The 20,882-nt window shown below is 34.0% G+C and overlaps 1 protein-coding gene and 1 pseudogene across 1 annotated transcript; both read right to left on the minus strand.

Moving 5' to 3' along the window:
* Nucleotides 1–5,981: 5,981 nt before the first annotated feature.
* On the minus strand, nucleotides 5,982–8,115 carry LOC132062705 (uncharacterized; the record flags this gene model as incomplete). Its single annotated transcript, XM_059455227.1, has 1 exon — nucleotides 5,982–8,115. A coding segment is annotated over one exon (618 nt), but the record flags the coding sequence as incomplete, so codon positions are not given.
* Nucleotides 8,116–14,657: 6,542 nt separating this feature from the next.
* On the minus strand, nucleotides 14,658–16,705 carry LOC132064332 (uncharacterized; annotated as a pseudogene).
* Between the last annotated feature and the right edge of the window lie 4,177 nt (nucleotides 16,706–20,882).

The raw sequence follows: 20,882 nt of genomic DNA on the forward strand, positions 1-20,882 counted from the left end.
AACTTCGGCAAAAATGCTATGTATATATGTGTATATCCACATAAAACGTATGAATAAATCAACTGGTACTCGGAGTAGCAAATGTTGTGATAGTGCTAGTGGCAAGGGGCGAAAGCTGAATCCCTTAAGATGAGGGTTCGAGCTAGGGTTGTTTAAAATCGAACCGTAACTGATAATCCAACTGTAAAATAGGTTTATTGGCTTATTGGCATTGGGTTATCAGATTAACGGTTGGTGCACGGATTGAAGTTTATAATTAACGGCTTAACGGTGCGGGGTACGAATTACTCAATTTTCTTATTGGATAAACCGTTAATCCGTTAAGGATGATTAAATTTATATTTATATCCTTTATATAAGTAAGTCGTCCAGAAAGTTAGAAACCTAAAATTGTTAAAACTCTAAAGAGTTAAGGAGCTGCAACATGTGGACTTTCAAGGATTTCGGATAAGCAGGTATAGATGAAAATTGAACATATGTTTTATACCAAAAAGTTGGGCTGTAACTTATGACCAAAGAAGTGCAAATCAACTTTGTAATACAATTTGAGGCTTGTTAAAAAATAGATATAGCATGCAAATTTTGTTTTTCTACATCCTTCCAAAGTTTATGAGCTATTGAGAGGTCCTCAACATGTTTAAGATCTCTGGCTCTTGGTAAGGGAACTCATAGTGCTATAAAAAGCAACTGTTTGCCGTTCTCTACTAAATTTGAAAGACTTGCACTTAATTACCTACTAGTAAATTTAACCACGCTTCGCGCTGTCATGAAATAAATTCATCTTACATGTATAAAAATTAAAAAAAATTAAGTACAAAAGAGAATTCTTATAGTTAAGTAAAATAGACACATAAATGTTAATTCTTAGATTTAGCTTAAAACGTTTGTAGAACTGAAAATTGACAGTATAAATCTGTAAAAGTTCTAACTAACATTCTAATAGGTAGGGGCTTCGGCGATTTAGTGGGGAAAAGAAGAAAAAAGTACAGAGAAAAATGAAAACAAAAATAAAATTTAAAACATACCTCTTGTTTTTGGCCTCGAGACTTCTCCTTCATGATACATCTAATTCAATGACTTTGAATTTGCCCTGCTCTACAAGTAGAAAAAAAAAATCAAAATTGGAAACATTATTATAATTTATAAAGCACAATGTAACAGAAAACTGAAAAGCTAAACATTTCACAATGTTACAACCTGTAAGAACAATGAACAAAATTAAGAAAGAGAATGTTAAAATTTCAAGAACTTACAACTCCATAAACATAAAGTAAAGAGATTTAGAAAAAAATATTGCTGCAAAATGGATGACAAATAACTACTTATTCTTACAGTCCCGTGATTGCTATTTTACGGTGCATCGCTTAAGTCTGAATTAGCAAATCTATCTAAATTATACTACGGTGCATCACTTAAGTCTGAATTAGCAAATCTATCTAAATTATACTATAAATCTTGCACCTTTCTTTTGCCCAATCATTATCTAGCTCATATTTATACCACAATTCTGAGACAAAATTCATATGATATAGCTTCGAAAGCAATTGCAGCAACTTCATAAGGTCACTGCATATATAAAAGAGTTTAAGGACAAAGATTAGAGAAGGGGATGGGAGTCATTGTGTGACCTCCATACGTTACACTTTTGATTAATTAGAAAAGAAATTAATCACAAAGAATCATTGAGATTAATCTAGAAAAGAGTTCAATATGAAACCTTTATTTATTTTTAGCAAATTTCTTTTTTTTTAAAAAAAAAAAAAAAGAACAGAAAAATGTGTGTTGTTGAATATATATATATATATATATCACCTTGCAGTATGAAAAATAAGTAATGCATCAATACCGCTACATAATGCACGAATAGGAATTTAATTGTCGTTAACGTCATGGTATTGGTCCTACTTGCGGGATTATTTCAATATTGCTCCTACGTGGGTTGATTCAGGCAAATGGTAAATTGGATTTTATTGCAAAAATCATAAATCATAAATATATATAAAAAGCGATAATGATAATGACGTACGTGTTTCTGTATTCAAGTATTCTTATTTATCTATTTGCTCAAATTTTTGGCTATTAATTCCATTTTCTTGTACGCACCCGTTTAAAATTTCTAAAACAAAAAAAATTGCAACGGCTTGTAAAACGGTGCATGCATTCCTTAATTCAATAGGATGCCATTAATTAACGATGCATGCCGAAACGGTGCATCAAATGACATTTAAAGCTTATCGCCGAAGCGGTCTGTTATACTTTGGCTGCAAAGAGAGTTTTTGTTAGTCGAAGAGAACGAGCCATTGTCTTTTATTGGTTAATATCTATCTATTGCTGTTTCCGTTTGCCAACCATGGTACGCACAAAGGTTGGAATCGAATGAATAGACGATAAAGCTAAAAGGCATACCCTTCTACAAAACGTCGACTAGGTCTTTTTAGTTTGCGCAAGCCATGGAATTGGTCAATAGATGCGACGCTCAAGCAGCTGCAACGTTTTCTTGGGGCGGGGCGGCAACGTCTTCGTCTTTGGTCATCCTTCTGTTGACGATGTTGTGACCTGCTACATTGCCGTCACGTCTGCTCCAGATGTGGTTCATAGAGAGATAGAGAAGAAAGGAAAAGATGCAGTGATTGAGACAAATGAAGATGAAGAGACACGATCGTTCATCTTAAAGACATGGATATGGAGGTGATGATCGAAGAAGAAAGTAGTTGATACAATAAATGGGATAATTTCAAGCTCAAAGGATGAAGATCTTGAATTGCCATATACAGGTTTAACCTTAAAATGAATATACTTAGTTCTATACATCAAAGTTTTTAGGTTCATTAGTGAATTTTTTAACTTGCGTCCTTCACTGATATGAAGAACTCACTTGCACAAAAGGTGCCGTAGTTTTTTTTATTTTTCCCCTCTTTAGAGGGGATAAGGTAGTGTTTGATTGAATGATTATTGGTTCCCATTAATACATATTTTATGTAGTGAAAGATATAATAACAATGTAAAGATATAAAATTGGTAACGAATCCAAAAACAAAATTAGTAATCATGCATGTACCCAAGACATTTTTATGCAAGCATATAGAGAAATAAATAATTATTTTTCTAAATAAATATACATATTGTAACCAGATATATCTACTAAACAAAGATAACACTATAACTAATGTATGTAAAGTTCCTAAAATCATTTAATAAATTTTTTTCTCATATGTATATCTTTCCTTTTATATTTGTATTTTTGTACTTCCAAAATATTCCTAAAAAGTTTCAAATTAACAAAAAAATTCAGGTGTTCTCTTAGACCGCGCGAAGCGCGGCATATTCACTAGTTAATAATAAAGACAGCCTTGATTACTACTACGTGGGTTTGATTTCAATATTTATTTTATGAGGTTTTTATTAATCCATTTACTTATTAGATTATGTATAAATATAAACCAAAAATGCAAAAAATTGAGAAAAAAGGTAAATGTCAATGGAGGCCATAGAGAGATGCCACATCACCTTATCTATGCCTAACTTTATATTATATATAAATTTCTATGTCCTAATAATTTCCACAATATTTGTATCCTAAGATGGTTTCTTTTTTTGTGTGAATTTCCATTTGCAAGGTATATAAACTTTGCTGTTAGTTGGTCTCACAATGACAATCTTCTGGTTCTTTTCTCTCTGGTAGTTGTTCTTTCGCATCCTCATCTGTTGAAATTTCTACCATATAGCTAGGTTTAAATCATGAAGGCCTTTTCTTAATTGACTTTGTTGATTAACCGATAAGTCAACTAATAACCGATCGGTAATCGTTAAATTCAAACCAAACCAAGCGCTACCTTATTGGTTGATTAGCAAATTGATATATTTAAAAATTGAAAACCGATAAGCCAAACCGTTAAGCGATAACATCCAACCGAACGCCCGATAAGCACCCCTAGTTCGAGCCCTATTCACTACACTTTTGTTAAATTTTTTGGCTTGCGCACTAAAACCAACTAGACAGCACATTAGCACACCTATACGTTTATACCAGTTGGTATCAATATATTATACATCTAAATATAAACTTTATTTTAATGAATGAAACTGTGTAACTAACAAGTAATGGGTATATGTTGCCTTCATAGAAATTATATTAACTCCCTCATTTTGTTTTAACCTACCTTTGTAATTTTAAATTAAAATAGTTATACGAGGATCACTTAGTAATTTTATTTATTTCAGTTGTAAAAAAGTTTCTACAGGTTAGAATTTATAATTACGGGTAAAAGAAAAAAATTAATGATTTTAAATGCAATAATAACCGATTTATTTCTTAATATGGCAAAAGTCAGCTGCTTCATTTGAACCACAATATGACGTATTTTTTGTTTTATTTCATGTATTATTCATAGGGCAAATAAAAGAAATTGAATAATCAAAACGGTTGCATGAGCAAAAGCTAAGATAATTATTTGAAATTTTATATAATTTCATTTCATTAAAATTATATATGCCTGTAAAAGATATGAAATGAAAGTAATGTTAATAATAGTTGCAAAAATTATAGAACTTTTATCAATGCTAGTGTGTGTGTTTCAAAAATTATATCATTAACTATGATTAAGATGTTTGTTAAGTTAATTTAATCTAAGTCTCTTAATCTAAAATAAGATAAATGTCAATAATCCGACTATACACTTGAGAACTAAAAAAAAAAAAAAGTAAAATGGAGAGGAGCCACATCCGTAAGCTTTCTATTCTCCTTCGTTTTATTTTCTTTTCCTTAATTCCTCCTAACTTGCTTTTAATTATTAGTATTATTGACTATCTTTATTTATTAATTCTTGAATTTTTTTAATCTCTTCTTAGTTATTTGTTTAATTTAAAAAGTTAAATTATCGTAAGTTTTCTAGTCCAGAATTCTTCTCTCTCCCGTTGGAACAATCTCCGTTATGCCGAGTTTTCATAATTATTACTATGTTTTTTCGTTTAGTTGATTTGTCTAAATTGAAAATACAATAATCCGATTTGAAGCCCAACGTCGATTTACTCTATCTGGATTCAAAGAACTGTAGCACCTGAAAATTCCAAATCCTGAATCCGCCTCTGATAGTAAATACTTCTATTTATCCTTAATAAAAAATTTTGGACTCGAGGTCTATTACTAAAATCGCCTTTAACAAAGAATGCTTTACTTCAAAATGAGACTTTTCCCGGGATCTTATATTGACGGAACTTTAAAGAGGATATCGGACAAACAAGTGAGGAAGGAGAAAAAAGTTAAAGAGGCAGGGCTTATCAGTGGAATTGATTCGAGTGGAAGCAGTTTTGCTGCATATTTACTTTTAATAGCAACGACAACAACAACATTCAGTGTGAAATAAATGGGGTGCAGGAAGGATAGTATGCACGCGCTTATCCCTACCGTGGGCCGGAGATGCTATTTCCAAAAGATCCCTTGGCTCAAAAGGAAAAAAGAAAAGAAAGGAAAGGAAAATGGAAGAAAGAATGTCGACGCAAATACAAAAAAATATGATAGCAAAGTAACAAGATATAAAGCAAAGGCACAATAGATAGAAATACAAATCGAAGAATAGAAACTACGTGATTACTTTTAATTGCAATGATCAGAAAAGTAAGTTCTCTTCTCCTTAATTGGGCATTCTGGTAATTCTATCATGATTTTTCTCTGAAGAATTCAGTTTCAAGATTACAGGCATTAGAAGAAAATACTTATGTTTCTATATATATTACAAGTGCAGCAGAAAACCAGATTTAAGTGTTCCAGGCAACCAAAATTAAATAAATTAGTGGGAGCTCTCCTTTTTTCTCCTTTTAGCTGTGAAAGTACTGGAGCTAGACTAAGTATAATTAAGTTTACCTATCGTTAGACTAATTGGCAAGCTTTGAAGAAATTATCCTCCTGCAAGTAGGATTCGACATGATCAAGTTCTTGTTACTATGGAGTTCCTTCCTTTTTAACTTCAGCTGTGTTTTTGTAGCATGCATTGTTTATAGTGGGACTGATACTACAAACACGACGATCTAAGAGTTTCTGAATAATCCAGAGGCATTGACAAAGGTGCGACATTAAATGAAAAATGTAGTAGGGATGAGCAACAATGTTGAAAAATCCCAAACATCAAAACTGCTCTATCCTGATGCAGTTGTGAGGGGACGTTTAACTCTGTATAACCAGTGCTACTCCCCAAGAGCCCGAGCCAATCTCAAATACCCGGTGTACACAAAATAGCCAAGTGCAGTAGGGTATAACTAAATGTTTGGGCATTTCATAGGGATCCTAAAGGGTGTTTAAAGTCCCTGCTACAAATTCAAGGCGGAGAGCTTCTTGCTGAGCAAATTTGCAAACTAGACTACATTGACAATAATTACAAGCTAGTATAGTCAGACTTCTCTACAACAATCATCCTCTATTACAACATTTTACTATAACAACTTTGTTTTCTGTGGAGCCAATCTTTCATGTTATGTTATATAATATGTTTTCTATAACACAAATTCACTATAGCAGCCAAAAATATCAAAACAAACAACATTGTTATAAAGACGTTTGACTGTACCTTCCATTTCAACCAGGGAGAACTTGTGCTGGCTTTCCCTAAGCAGATGAGAATGCTGGTATTCGTTTTGAATTTTTGATTTCAATGCTCCACTCATTTATAAAAAAAAAAAAAAAAAAAAAAAAAAATGCCACCGTTTGCCATCCCAATTCTACAGGTTTTGAATAAGAAACACCTGGGATGGTTGTTAATCGCAACGAACCTTCTTTTAGATACAGTGTCCTTTACAAAATCTGATTGCTTCTGTATAACATGCTTTGTTTTTTGTTTCTCTAGACTACCATTGATAGGATAGGAGTATTTACTTGTGTCGTAAGGGGATATTAACTGTATTAGTTGTAAGCTTGTAACCTTGACTTATTATTATACTTACGTGACTATGAGTTAGCCTCTCCCTAAGATCCTGTACATTCTCCTCCTCTCAAAAATTTCTTCATGTTGATTAGCTATAGCCTCTAAAACCAGTACTTCCTCCACAATCCAAAGATACCTAGAGAAGATGCACACAATTCAACTGCCTCCCACGAGGCATTAGCTTTCAGGCCACTGCCCAGTCACCTTAGATAAAGGCAATATCATTACGTCTAGTTCTCATCACGATTAAAATTAGTCCTTCAAGAGACCAAACAATGAAAGGGAATAATATGGTAAATATGCAAGACAGTTCAATATAAGAGGAAGAGGTTAGAGGGAACTTTTTCTGTTCATTTTCACGTGAGGGTAAAGGAGAGGTATAATATGAGAAAAATGAAAACAAAGGCATCTAAAAGTATGAATGGAGATCAAATCACGGATTTAGGTGACATAAAAAGAAGACCATAAAAAGTCTATGTCTTAAGTTCGAAGTAAATATACTACTCAACAAATGTTCTAAGAAGTACGAATACGTAAGTATTAGCCAACGCTATTTGGTCTGCAGAAGACGTGGCCATTGATCTCACTCGTAAGGAAATACTGTATAGTGTTGTGCTTTCCAGACGGGTTCTCCAAAATCATACACAAATTCTGCACTATCCTTTTCCAAGTTGTAAGAAAAAACCTTACCGCTTACAACCAAATAAAAGATGTGCGGAACAGCAGGATGAATAACCATGTTCTGCACCTCAATAAGTCGAGAGCTTGCAAGTTCAAAATTGGCCTCTGGACATTGTAAAAGTGCAGTGGCGACATTTGCAAAATACTTCCTAACCCATACTGCATTGCCTCGTCTGCGAATGTTGCTCTTGAGGTACCACACAGTGACAGTGATGGCTGCCCCAGTTCCATCATTCAGTGCCAAGTACAATTGCCCACCTGATATTCCAAGAGAACAATGTTGTCCGGCCCCAATCTCTTTAGGCAATGCCAAAGCCGATAGACGCTTGGGGACGCTATCATAAACAGTGATCTGTGGTCGTTGGTCAAGCCAACAGAATACTCCATTGATGACACCAGCTAATGATGTTTTAATATCCCGAGAAGCGTACAGTCCATGAGGTACTTGAACAGTTAGATTACTGGCCGTCCAGATTTTAGTCTCAGAAGATAAACTTTCAATTGTTACACTGTGAACTTTTTATACGCATCAGAAGGCAATGCACAGCGGACTATAGTAAAGGAGATGACATCTTTATCCGTGTCATCTACCTTACAAATAAATCCAACGGTTGGGTTCTTGATGCAAATTTGAGTTTTAGGTAAAGATAAATGATGCCTCGTGGCAGGATTATAAACATAATAAACCCTCTGCTTATTGACCCTCTGGCTATTGCAAAGAAGAAAACCATTAGATGACGCGACATTATACACTCTCCTGACTCATCTAAACTTGTATTACCATGAATAGTACTATTCGCTTGTCGTGACGAAGATTCATAGAAGAAACGAATTTGCGAACATAAAAAGGTCTCCCGAGCTTGATAGAAGAAACCAATTAGATATGCTTGAGGAATGTACTTTAGCCAACACTTGGATACACATTTAAACCTTGCTAGAGATTTTGAAGGCAAACGATGCAATATATCGATTATGATATCCGCAGGCACCTCGACTACACCTTTATCACACGATTTGCATAAACGTTTCATACTAATAATACTTGCTGAAGCTGTCAATTACAAATTGGACTCTAATTCTAGTGTAGAAGCATATAGAATTCAAACTTTTCAGCCTAAACTTCAAAAAAATTCAACAATCAAGAAGCAAATCAGGAACCTCACCTTTGTCACAAAAAAGATGAGATTCTTTATTACAAGACAAACGAATACATATTTCTTTGGGAAACGGAGCCGCAGAATACCCTAATGAGAATGTGATATGGTACGGAGAAAAAGAAGGTTTAAATAGATGGTAAGTTGAATTGCTTGATACCTTTCAAAAGTAGTAGGATTAATTAGGAGTCCGCGATTTAAGTAGAACAAAAAATAAAAAGTTGAACCAAACTAGTGCAAAAAAAAATAAATTACATTAGCAGTATTCACGCACGAAATTCGTGCGTGAAAGGACCAAACTGCAAAAATATAGTTTTAGCCTTTCATGCGTGAAAGGAGCAAACTGCAAAATTGCAGATTGGGCCTTTCACGCACGAAATTCGTGCGTGAATGGAGGACCATAAACCGGCCCCTCCATCTTCCCCACCACAGACGACTCCGTCCCCCACCCGCCATTAAACCCGAATCTGTGGTCCCCAAGCCTCTCAAAACGGTATTTTCGTGTTGTTTTTCAATCCAAAACTCAATATTGTTGGTATATTGAAGTGTAGGAACAAGTTTCTAAGGTTGGATTTCGGAATAGAGCGGCGTATAACACATTTCAAAAACTCAAAAAAAGCTTCAATCTAGGTATTTCACTACGAATTTTCTATTACATTGTTAAATATATTATTACCCTAAGCATGGTCATTGTATAACTGTGGTGGATTACTCATTTTGCTCCTTTTTTTTTTTTTTTTTGCGTTTTTAACGTCCGTCTGTATTGGGGCCCATTTTTTCGTTTTTTTTTTTTTTTAATTTGTTTATCTATTGTTAATTAGTTAATTATTTATTGCTTGTTTATTTAGTATTTGTTAATTATTGGATTAGTGACTTAAGTATTTATTAATTGTTAGACTAGCTATTTCAATTGTTAGACTGGCTAATTATTTATTTTGTTTTTGTTAAGCCAATTGTTTATTTGTTAATAATTTCTTAATTGTTTCATTAGTTAATTAATTGTTTATTTGTTAAATATACGATAATAATTTATTAATTTTTGATTAGTTACTTAATTGTTTATTTATTAAATATATTGATAATAACTTGTTAATTATTTGATTTGTTAGTTATTTGTTTATTTATTAATTATTTATACTAATTGTATGCTAACTAATTGTTAATTATTTGACTTATCTTTATATTTTAGGAATGAAAACCCTTAGTTTAGGATTCATAACCGTAGCTTAGGATTGAAAACCCTTAATATAATTTTCTATAAAAGATTACATAACTAATATTACTTGTTAATGATTTATTTAAAATACGTAAAACAGATTGGTCATCACAATCTTTAATAAAATTTTCGATAAAAGATTACATAACTAATACTAATACTACTTGTTAATGATTTATTTAAAATGCGTAAAATAGATGGATCACCACCCTCTTGATCGGGGCCCTTCGACCCAAGAGTTCTTGTATCTTCGGCCCGAGCATAGGTCGCGACATATATGGACATCCGACCTGCCCGGCCGAGTCTCGAGTCCGTGCCGGTTGGGGGACTCGGCATGGGAGATCTTAGGCGCTCGCCCCCACGTCCCTCGTGTCTTGGATATACTATGTCGGGGCGGTATCTACCGGTGCGTCGAAGTTGGTCGGGTACGGCACGATAGGTCGCTAGTGACGCATTGATTGAGAGGTGGCGACGGAGACGCACGCATTTCATCTCACCGGGTGAGGCTACCATTACCCTTCGGGATGTGGAGGTCATTTATGGGCTACGGGTTGATGGACGCCCGTTGTATATTGAGGAGCCTGCGTGCTACCGCCAGGGATGAGTTGATTAGGCTCGCCGGTTTCGGCTTTACGGATGGTCATATTTCCGGCCGAGTCGGCTTTTGTTGTCGTCCCTTTACGCTCACTTGCGCCTCACATACATGCGAGATCCGATTGGAGAGGACACGCCTCGGCGATGTTGATCGACGTGCGCGTCTATACCTACTCATCGTATTCGGGGGTCATCCTATTCCCGAACAACGGTTCGCATATGAGCTTGAGGTATCTTCGGTATATCGACGATCTCGCCGACATAGGATGTTATAGTTGGGCGGCCGCCGTGTCCGGGCTACATGTATCGAGGATGCCGATGTTCTATGGGCACGAGGGTAGAGGTCACGCATTTTGCTCGCTCCTTCGTGTTATATATTTAAGTGTGTGTAATTATACACAAAATATATTTTTTAAAACGACGATCGATAAATTTTTGTTTTAATTGACTATATCGGATATGGGTGTGGACTAGGTTGAGACACTTTTCGCCCCCCGCCGACCCTCCCGCCCCGACTATCTTCTTTGTCCCGATGCCATATGCGCGGAGATGGTCGCGAGGCGTACGCGACGTGTGGAGACGCGCCGGCCTTCTCCCGTTTAGGGATCAGCTAGACCGCATGACGGCGCAGACGGTATGTTCATATTTTGGATTCACACGCTAGACCACATAACTACTACTTTAGTCTTATGTTGTTAACTAGTTCAATTCTTTTTACAGGCTTTTATATGGACGCCGTATGATCATATTTTGGATGAGCTGCCGGCGTTTTGTAAGGCTGGTCAGCACGTGTGGATGTCGCGGTGTCCATTGATACGTATGGATATCGTTGAGTATCACGCGCCCGACCGCGTGTTACGGCGATTTGGGTATGTACGAGAATATACCCGCGGCTACGGTTTGGGAGCATGACCACTATACTAGGGACGAGCGTGCGGGGGCGTCGATGATGCGTGGCGACTCCGTATGCGGCGGCGGAGTCCATAGTTGGGATGTGAGGATGGCGAGCCTAGCGGTGGTCGGACATGACACTCCCATCCATGTGTACATGGAGTGGTACACATCAATTTGCCGCTAACGAGAGCAACGACACATGGGGGATCTTTTTGACCCATTTGAAAACTCATGTTATTAAGGATCGTATGCGTGGCGTATGCGTCGTCCGATCGTCATAAAGGCATATTGCACAATATGGATAATTTACCGGGGGTGGCGCCTCCTTTGTTTACCATCGATATTGTTTAAGGCACTTGAAGCGAATTTGCAATCAACGTTTCACAATGGCACTCTAAACAAATTGATGTGGGGGAAATTTGTGATAGAGCATCAACAACAAAAATGGGCAAAAATGGATGCGATCGGAGTCGGTGAGTGAACCCGCATACGTTTGGTTGATGAAGCTCGATGTTGAAAAATGGACGCTTAAATCGCCGATGGAGGAAAAAGATGGGGCATGCTCACAACAAACGACTCGCAGTCTTTCAATGGCTTCTTGAAATCGCTCGAGGACTACCCGTCACCGCAATGGTGAGAATGACTTTCAAGCGGTGTGGTGGAGCGATTTGTTGTTAGGACAAGGCGCCCGAGCGAGCGATATTAGCCGACAGCGGGACATGGATGCCAAAGCCCTTCAAAACTATGGAGCATTATAGACAAAAATGTGAGCGTCACCAAATGACCGAGTATGACCCAATTCAACATGTGTATGAAGTTAGGACGGGTTATTATAACGGTAAGGGTGGAAACGTGCATACCGTTTATGAGGCAACAAGAATATGCACTTGTGGTAAGTGGCAAACGTACCACGCCGTGTTCTCATCTTTGTCAAGTGCTTCGAGAGAATGAGAAAAACGGTAACAAATTATGTGGCGGGGGAATACAAGGTCCAAAGTTACCTTAGAGCATATTCCGCCAATTCCACCCACTTGGTAATGAAGCTTATTGGCCAAACGAGCCGTTTTCGATGGTTGCTAACAAGGATTACATTAGAAAATTGGGCATTAACTCACGGAGTCGTAGACCCAATCAAATGGATGTTAGTGAAAGAACTTACTCTCGCAAGTGCTCTATATGTAAGCAATATGGCCATGACAAGCGTTCGTGTGGGCAACAAGGCCGTGGTAGTACAAGCACGTCTCGAAGTAATAGAGCCTCTAGAACTTGAAGATTGTATTGTTATTGTAATTTATTATTGTATTGCTTTGAATTAGTATTGTAATTAAATGGAATGAATTATTTTTTAATTAGTATAAACCTCTCGTATTGGATGAATTATTATTACAAGTTTCAAAACTTGCTTGGGCACTTTAGAACCCCTAAAACGACGATCCAAATGTTTAAGTGGACTTGATGTAATGAGCCGACATTATTGTACGCAAAAAAAGATATTAAGTTTTATATAAAATATTGATATTTTGGAATTTTGAAATATGACTAATCTTTGCCCAAAGTATGGAAAAAAACGTGTTTGGAAAGGTAACGCAAAAAAAAAAAAAAAAAAAAAAAACAGTTCAGCACATTCACGCACGAAATTCGTGCGTGAAAGGCTTAAACTACATTTTTACGATTTGGTCCTTTCACGCACGAATTTCGTGCGTGAATACTACTAATGGAATTTTTTTTTTTTTTTTGCACTAGTTTGGTTCAACTTTTTATTTTTTGTACTACTTAAGTCGCGGATTCGATTAATTAGACTATCCTTTTGTAACCTCTTTCTCCTTTCTAGTCTATTTGTGTTGACATGTTTATGACTTTGAAGTTTAGTATTACGTTAGGGTAAATTTCACGTGTGTCATTAAACTTTATCTGCGGCGTCAACAAGGTCATGAATTTTTTTTTTGTATCATTGATGTGACTAAATTTTACGCTTGTATTACTAAGCCACTAAACTTTAGCTGTTGTAATAGTAAATCAAAAAACTATTTTTGGTATCACTAAAATTAGAAGTGAATCTAACGTTACGGAACTGATTTTTATATTTTGCCTCAATAAAAGCATAGGTTCCAACATAAATCTATTATTATACCAAATATGAGGGTAATTTTTAATTTTATAAAAGACACCAAAAAATACCGATCCGAAGCGAATAAATATAAATGCTTAAAATGTGTTTTACGATAAGTCTGAAAATAACAATATTCAATTTTTTAACCTTGGGCGTATGTACATGGACCGGGTTAGTTCGGATTTTTGAAATACCAAACCTAACCAATTGTGTCGGGTTTTTAAATCTACAAATCAAACCAAACCAAACCAAACCAACAAAAGTCGGGTTTTTCAACCTCGGATTTTCGGGTATTTTTCGGGAAAACTCTTCATACAAAACATGTAACTTTCTTCAAATATTTCTTTAGTTCTAGTAAGATACAATTATATAATTAAGGTGTTTCTTAAGAAAATAACACAAAATGTGAGGTGAGTGGTAACATTGTAATAAAATATTTAACAAAAAATACAATAATATTGCATAAAATAAATATAGTTGATTAATAAGCCATAATGAAAATGATCATAATCTAAAATTAATCTAAAATTATTAAGTCATGCTAAAATAAGTACGGCTAACAAGTATTAATTACATGACAAAGAAAAAATTAAATTAAGTTATTTATTTTCACTGTCTAAACCAATGCAAAACTAAAGAATAGATATTGAACGTTATTGTCATTCTTAGTGTTACAATGAATTTCTTTTGTTAGCATTAATATTGATTTGGACTTTATTTGAGTTATTAACATCTATGGGCTATAAAACCATTCCAAATTCTGCGTCCAAGCTTGAAATAATATGTTAAAAGATAAAAACAATGAAAAAACTTAAGAAATATTTATAAATTACATTATATATAAATATTTTTATGTACAAAATATTTTTAAAAGTTGTATATATGTATTATCAGGTTGGTTTGGTTCGATTTGACTTTTTTTAGTCAAAAACAAACCAAACCAATTATGATCGGGTTTTATTTCTCAATACCAAACCGCTAATCGGATTTTTTTTTTCCAATTTGATTCGAATTATCGGATTGATTCGGTTTATCGATTTTCTTTGTACACCCCTACTTGGGTGTCAGAGTGGATTCAAATGAAAAAAAAAAAAAATCACTTTTTCTCTCTTACAACTAATGAATTAATACAAAACAGAACGACCAAAAAAAAAAAAAAATACTCCAATTAAACTAGTGCACAGTGTATTGAACATCACAGAGTAATTTGAAATTATTAATTTCCACCTATTTCCACCTACCTGAGATATTCCTTGCCTTCATTGATCATTCTCTTACAATAGATCTCCATCCATCCAACTTCGAATTTGCATTTTCCGAGCCCGTAACTTCCCGTAGTAGGGAACTTCCAAGAATCACAGAGTCTTCTTCTCATCTTTTTTTTGGATTTCTCAAGATTGAGTAGAATCAAGGATCAAATCAAGGATTTGGCTGAAATAAAAAGAAGATCATAAAGCTATCTATATCTAAAGTTTGTCGTAAATACAATACTCAACAAATGTTATTAGAAGAACAATAAATAAGTAATAGCCAACATTATAAGTCTACAGAAGATGTGGCCATTGATCCCACCAGCAAGAAAATAATGTGTAGTGTTGTGTTTTCCAGCAAGGTTCTCCAAAATCATACACAAATTCTGCAATATCAGTCTCCATGTCATAAGAAAAAACCTTATCTCTTACAACCAAATAAAAGATGTGCGGAACCGCAGGATGAATAATCATGTTCTTCACCTCAATAAGACGAGAGCTTGCAAGTCCAAAATTAGCCTGTGGACATTGTGCAAGTGTGTAGTGGCGACATTTGCAAAATACTTCCTAATCCATACTGCATTATCTCGTCTACGAATGTTGCTCTCGAGATACCACACAGTGATGGCTTCCCTAGATCTTTCCTTCAATGCCAAGTACAATTTCCCACCTGATATTCCAAGAAAATAACGGTGTCCGGCCACAATCTCTTGAGGCAATTCCAATGCCCACAGACACTTGTGGACACTATCATAAACAGTGATCTGTGGTTGTTGATCAAGCCAACAAAATACTCCATCGATGACACTAGTTGATGATGTTCCCCTACACAAAGAAGGGCACAGTCCAAGAGGTACATCAAGATTTAGAAAATTGGTCGTCCACATATTAGTCTCAGAAGAGAAACTTTCAATTGTTATACTAGTGAACTCCCAGAAGGTAACGAATAGCGAACTATAGTAAAGGAGATGACACCTTTTTCAAGGTCATGTACCTTACAAATAAATCCAATGGATGGTTTCTTGATGCAGATTTTAGTTTTAGGGAGAGCCAAACGCCGCCTCATGACAGGACTATAAACATAATAAATACTCTGTTTATCAACCCTCTGGCTATTGCAAAGAAGAAAACCATTGGATGAAGCTACAATGTACACTCTCCTGTCAAGAAAATTGATTAACTCATCTACTATGTTGTTCGAACTCTTAAAAAATGCTGACTGGTACGCTTCGAGTCCTCCAAAAGTAGCACATGTTTGGAGTACCGGAGATGTGTGTAGCAGCATTTTAGGAGAGTCCGAGCAACATAGCTCGTCCAAACGTAGTTGTGAAGAAGATTCATTTGTTGACGAGAAAAAGAAACGAATTTGCGGGGCTAAAAAACGGATCACCCGAGGTTGATAAAAGAAACCAATTAGACATGGTTGAGGAAGGTACTTTCGCCAACACTAAGATACACATTTAAACCTTGCCACAGATTTTGAAGGCAAACGATGCAATATTTCGATTATGATATCTTCAGGTACCTCTACCACACCTTTATCATGCAATTTGCGTACACGTTTCATACTAATTTCCCAAGTATGACTCTAATCTCTAGTCTAGAAGTATATAGCGTTTGGACTAAAATTTAAAAATTCTAACAATCTAAGCAGTAAATTTGGATTTGGAATAGAAGAAAATCAGAAACCTCAATTAAAATATAGTATTGTCACAAAGATGAGATTTTTACCTGACATACACTAATGAAAATATGAGATGGAATGGAAAAAAAGAAAGGGTATAAATAGATGGTGAAGAAAACCCAAGTTGAATTGGTTCATAATTCCCAAGGTAGTAGGATTCAAAATTCGGAGCTGCTTCTTTCTCCTTTTCTAGTCTGTTTATGTTAATACATTTTTACTAGTATCTGACAACCCAAATCCTAAAAATGAGAAAAGGCCATAAATAGTCCCTTATCTACGGGCGTAGGTCTAAAATGGTCCCTTAACTATATACTTACCGATTTTAGTCCTTTAACTATCCAAAAATTTATCAAATTTGATCTCCAACTATTTTTTTATACAAACATCGTACAAACTCATAAACCTTAGTGAGATTAATCGTTAAACCATTCCTCAGACTTATATTTCTCTCTCCCTGCTTCTTTTTCCTCAAGTTCATTCTTTAACCTCAACTTTTTTCCTCAAGTTCTCTCTCGTGTTTCGAAACCGACGAACTGCGTCGGTTAAAACCGACCCAGTCTGTCAATTTTGTTAAAAAAAAAAAATTAAAAAAAACTGACGGTCTCACGTCGGTTTTTTTTTTTTTTTTGAAAATTAAAGAATGAAATGTAGGAACTTGAAGTCAAACCCGGGTATGTTCCTTGGCATTAAAGGGCTTTACCACTAGACCACTGATATTTTTTGTTCATATACTTACATTGATTTAATTTATACTGTTTTTTCGCTCTAAAAACCGACGGACTCCTTCTCCATCAGTTTTTTTATAAAAAAATAAAAAATAAAAATAAAAATCTGACGGACTCCATCGGTTTATTTTAGAAAATAATATAACAAATAATTATATTTTTTCGCGCATTTTTGTGCAAAAAATAATTGACGCAATCCGTCGATTTTCTTAAAAAAAAAAAAGATTTAAAAAAATTATTGAAAAAAACCGACAGAATCTGTCGGTCTTTCCGTCGGTTTTTTCCATCGGTTTTTACCAGCTTTTTTAGTCTTGTTTGAGAAGGATGGTTATAGAAATTCTGTGCCTGAATTTGTCTTTTCGAATTTTAGAGACTCGAGAGCGACACCAATGCCAGAATGCTTTTTTTTTTTTTTTTTTTTTTTTTTTAACAAGAGGAACTTGAGGAAAAAGAAGCAGGGAGAGAGAAATATAGGTTTGAGGAATGGTTTAATGATTAATCTCACGAAGGTTTATGAGTTTGTACGCTGTTTGTATAAAAAAATAGATGAAGACCAAATTTGATAAGTTTTTGGATAGTTAAAGGACTAAAACCGGTAAGTGTATAGTTAAGGGATCATTTTAGACCTACTCCCATAGATAATGGACTATTTATGGCCTTTTCTCTCCTAAAAATATTAGGTGTACTTGTTTCTACTATATATAAATGTGGTAAAGGGACCAACACAGCTTCCCATGGTTGTACCGTGAGCTTTAAAAATTATACATGCAATGAATGCTTGTATCATAAGTTATATAAATTGTACAGTTTAACTAACTATTTTTATATCTCACATAGATATATATCATAGTACTTAATATTTATTCTCTTCTCATGTATAGACGTATATACTTCAAATTTAATTCTCCGATACATTTATTTTCTCCGTGCATTTTTACTTGTTCACTTTTGACTTTTTGTGTTCTAGCTGAATATTTATTCTCTTGTCATGTATAGACATATGCAGTTCAATTTTAATTCTCCTGCACAAATTTATTTCTTCCATGCACTTTAATTTGTTCACTTTTGACTTTTCACATTCTTTAAGAATTAATAAATCCCACGTGGATATATGTCATAGTACTGAATATTTATTCTCTTCTCATGTATACATGTGTGCACTTCAAATTTAATTCTCCGACACATATTTATTTCCTCCGTGCACTTTTACTTGTTCACTTTTGACTTTTCACGTTTTTTGCTGAATATTTATTTTCTTCCCATGTATACATGTATGCACTTCAATTTTAATTATCCGACACGTATTTATTTTCTCCGTGCACTTTTACTTGTTCACTTTTGATTTTTCATGTTATTTAAGAATTAATAAATGAAGTACTCCTTCCGTCCCATATTTCTTGGCCACATTACTTAAATTTTTCACGTTCTTTAAGAATTAATAAATGAAATACTCTCTTCGTCCCATATTACTTGGTCACATTACTATACTTGACTTTTCACGTTCTTTAAGAATTAATAAATGAAGTACTCCCTCCATTCCATATTACTTGGCCACATTACGAAACTATTTTTTTACTGAATATATATTCTCTGCTCATGTATACAAGTATGCATTTCAATTTTAATTGTCTGACATATATTTATTTCGTCCGTGCGCTTTTACTTGTTCATAAATGAAGTACTCAATATTACTAAAAATATATATCCAAATTACTTGTTCATTTACAGAACCAAAATAAAATTAATTTAATGTTTTACATCTTATCCTCTCCGTCTCATATTACTTGGCCACATTACTAAAAATATATGTCCAAATTACTTGTTCATTCACAAAACCAAGATAAAATTAATTAAATCTTTCCCATCTTACCCTTAGTAATAAATGTTCTTGAAAATAGTCAATTTTGATTAGAATGTATTTATTGGAGAGACATAGGGGTAAGACAGTAAAATATATGATTTCTTAATGGGCGTGCAAAAGGGAAAGTGACAAGTAATATGGTAGAGAGAAATTATATATTTTACCATAATATTCATATTTATTGGTGTAAGTCTCAATAGCCTTCGAAAATAATTTGAAAATGAGTAATTAAAGGGTAAAATTAATAATAAGAACACACAAATATTCACTCATTAATTCTATGGAAATTAATGGCCAGCCCCTTCTGCATGATTCTCCTCACTCTTTTTGCGTTGCCTAGCTTGATAGTCGCTAAGATAAATAAAGCAATACAAGAAAAAGGATGACATGTATACAAATATATATGCCTATAATATATGCATAGTCGTTATCTTTATACACAATCAACATAATTGAAGTTTCGTACTAATTAATAATTACCATATTAGTTTATTTCTCTTGATATGTTAACGTGGACAAGTAAAAATAAACAGAGGGAGTGACTTTTATCTCTATTTTTCTTCTTTGTCAATACTTTAAACGTGAAGAGATGACGAACAATAGCAATGCAAATTTGTACCAAAAGTTATTTTAATTCTCCTACACATAACTTGTTCACTTTTGACTTTTCATGTTCTTTGAGAATTAATAAATAAAGTATACTATATTTTATCATAATATCCACATTTATTGGTGTATAGTCTCAATAGCCTCAGAAAATGATTTGAAATGAATAATTAATGTGAAGGGTAAAATAAAAAGAAGATTTTTTTTTCTTGATATATTAACGACGACAAGTAAAAGTGAAGGGAGGGAGTGACTTTTATCCCCCTTTTCCTTTATTGTCAATACTTTATTTATTTACTCTCCTTTGCAGTCTCTGGTTATTATTTTTTTTATATTTTCATTTCAGAATTAAAATTTGGTGATTAATGATATAACATAAATCTTTCTAATTTTGATTTCTTTGTAACAATTTGTTTTATCTATAGTTGTTAACATAAAAAATTATAATATATTTTTTAATTAATTTAATAAAAATATTTTATTAGTTTTGCTTTTAAAAAATTCAATATATACAACAATGGTTCTTATGTTTGGATCTGAGCAGTTACTTAATTGAAATGAATATCAACCTGTCGGTATACATATAAAATATTAAAGAATTTAAAAGAAAAAATTTAGAATCAAAATATTAATTTTCCCTCATATTCTTACTAATTTTCTTTTACATCGATGAATAATTTTTATTATCATGATAATGAGAAAAAAGTCCGACTCTTTCCATCTCAAAGACTTAATTCCATCAACTCCATTTTTTAATTATAACTAAAGTGATGGTACATAAAATACATTTTATATATGTTGCTATATATAATAACAATTACAATATTTTTAAAAGTTATTTTCAAAATACAAACCTTAAGGACTGGCTAATTAAAATGAATAGACATGTTCGGCCCGTGCATCGCACGGGCATGTATTGCTAGTTTAATCTTAAGTAAACAAATAGTAATATTTTTAAATAATATATGTTGAGACAAACACGTAACTCAAAAATAGTCTAATCATAATTCTTCAAAACTTTATCGAATACCACATATCGAAAAATTGATTTTTTATTTCTAAAGATAAAATTAAAAGATTACCTCTACACCTCTTTAAAAAAGAGTACTATAAGTGAGAATATAAAATTCAAAGATGACTAATATTGAATTAATATTTTAACAAATAACATAATGAGCTGTCCTTTCTCGGCA

Source organism: Lycium ferocissimum, chromosome 7 (assembly GCF_029784015.1).
Source record: "Lycium ferocissimum isolate CSIRO_LF1 chromosome 7, AGI_CSIRO_Lferr_CH_V1, whole genome shotgun sequence".
Taxonomy (NCBI): domain Eukaryota; kingdom Viridiplantae; phylum Streptophyta; class Magnoliopsida; order Solanales; family Solanaceae; genus Lycium; species Lycium ferocissimum.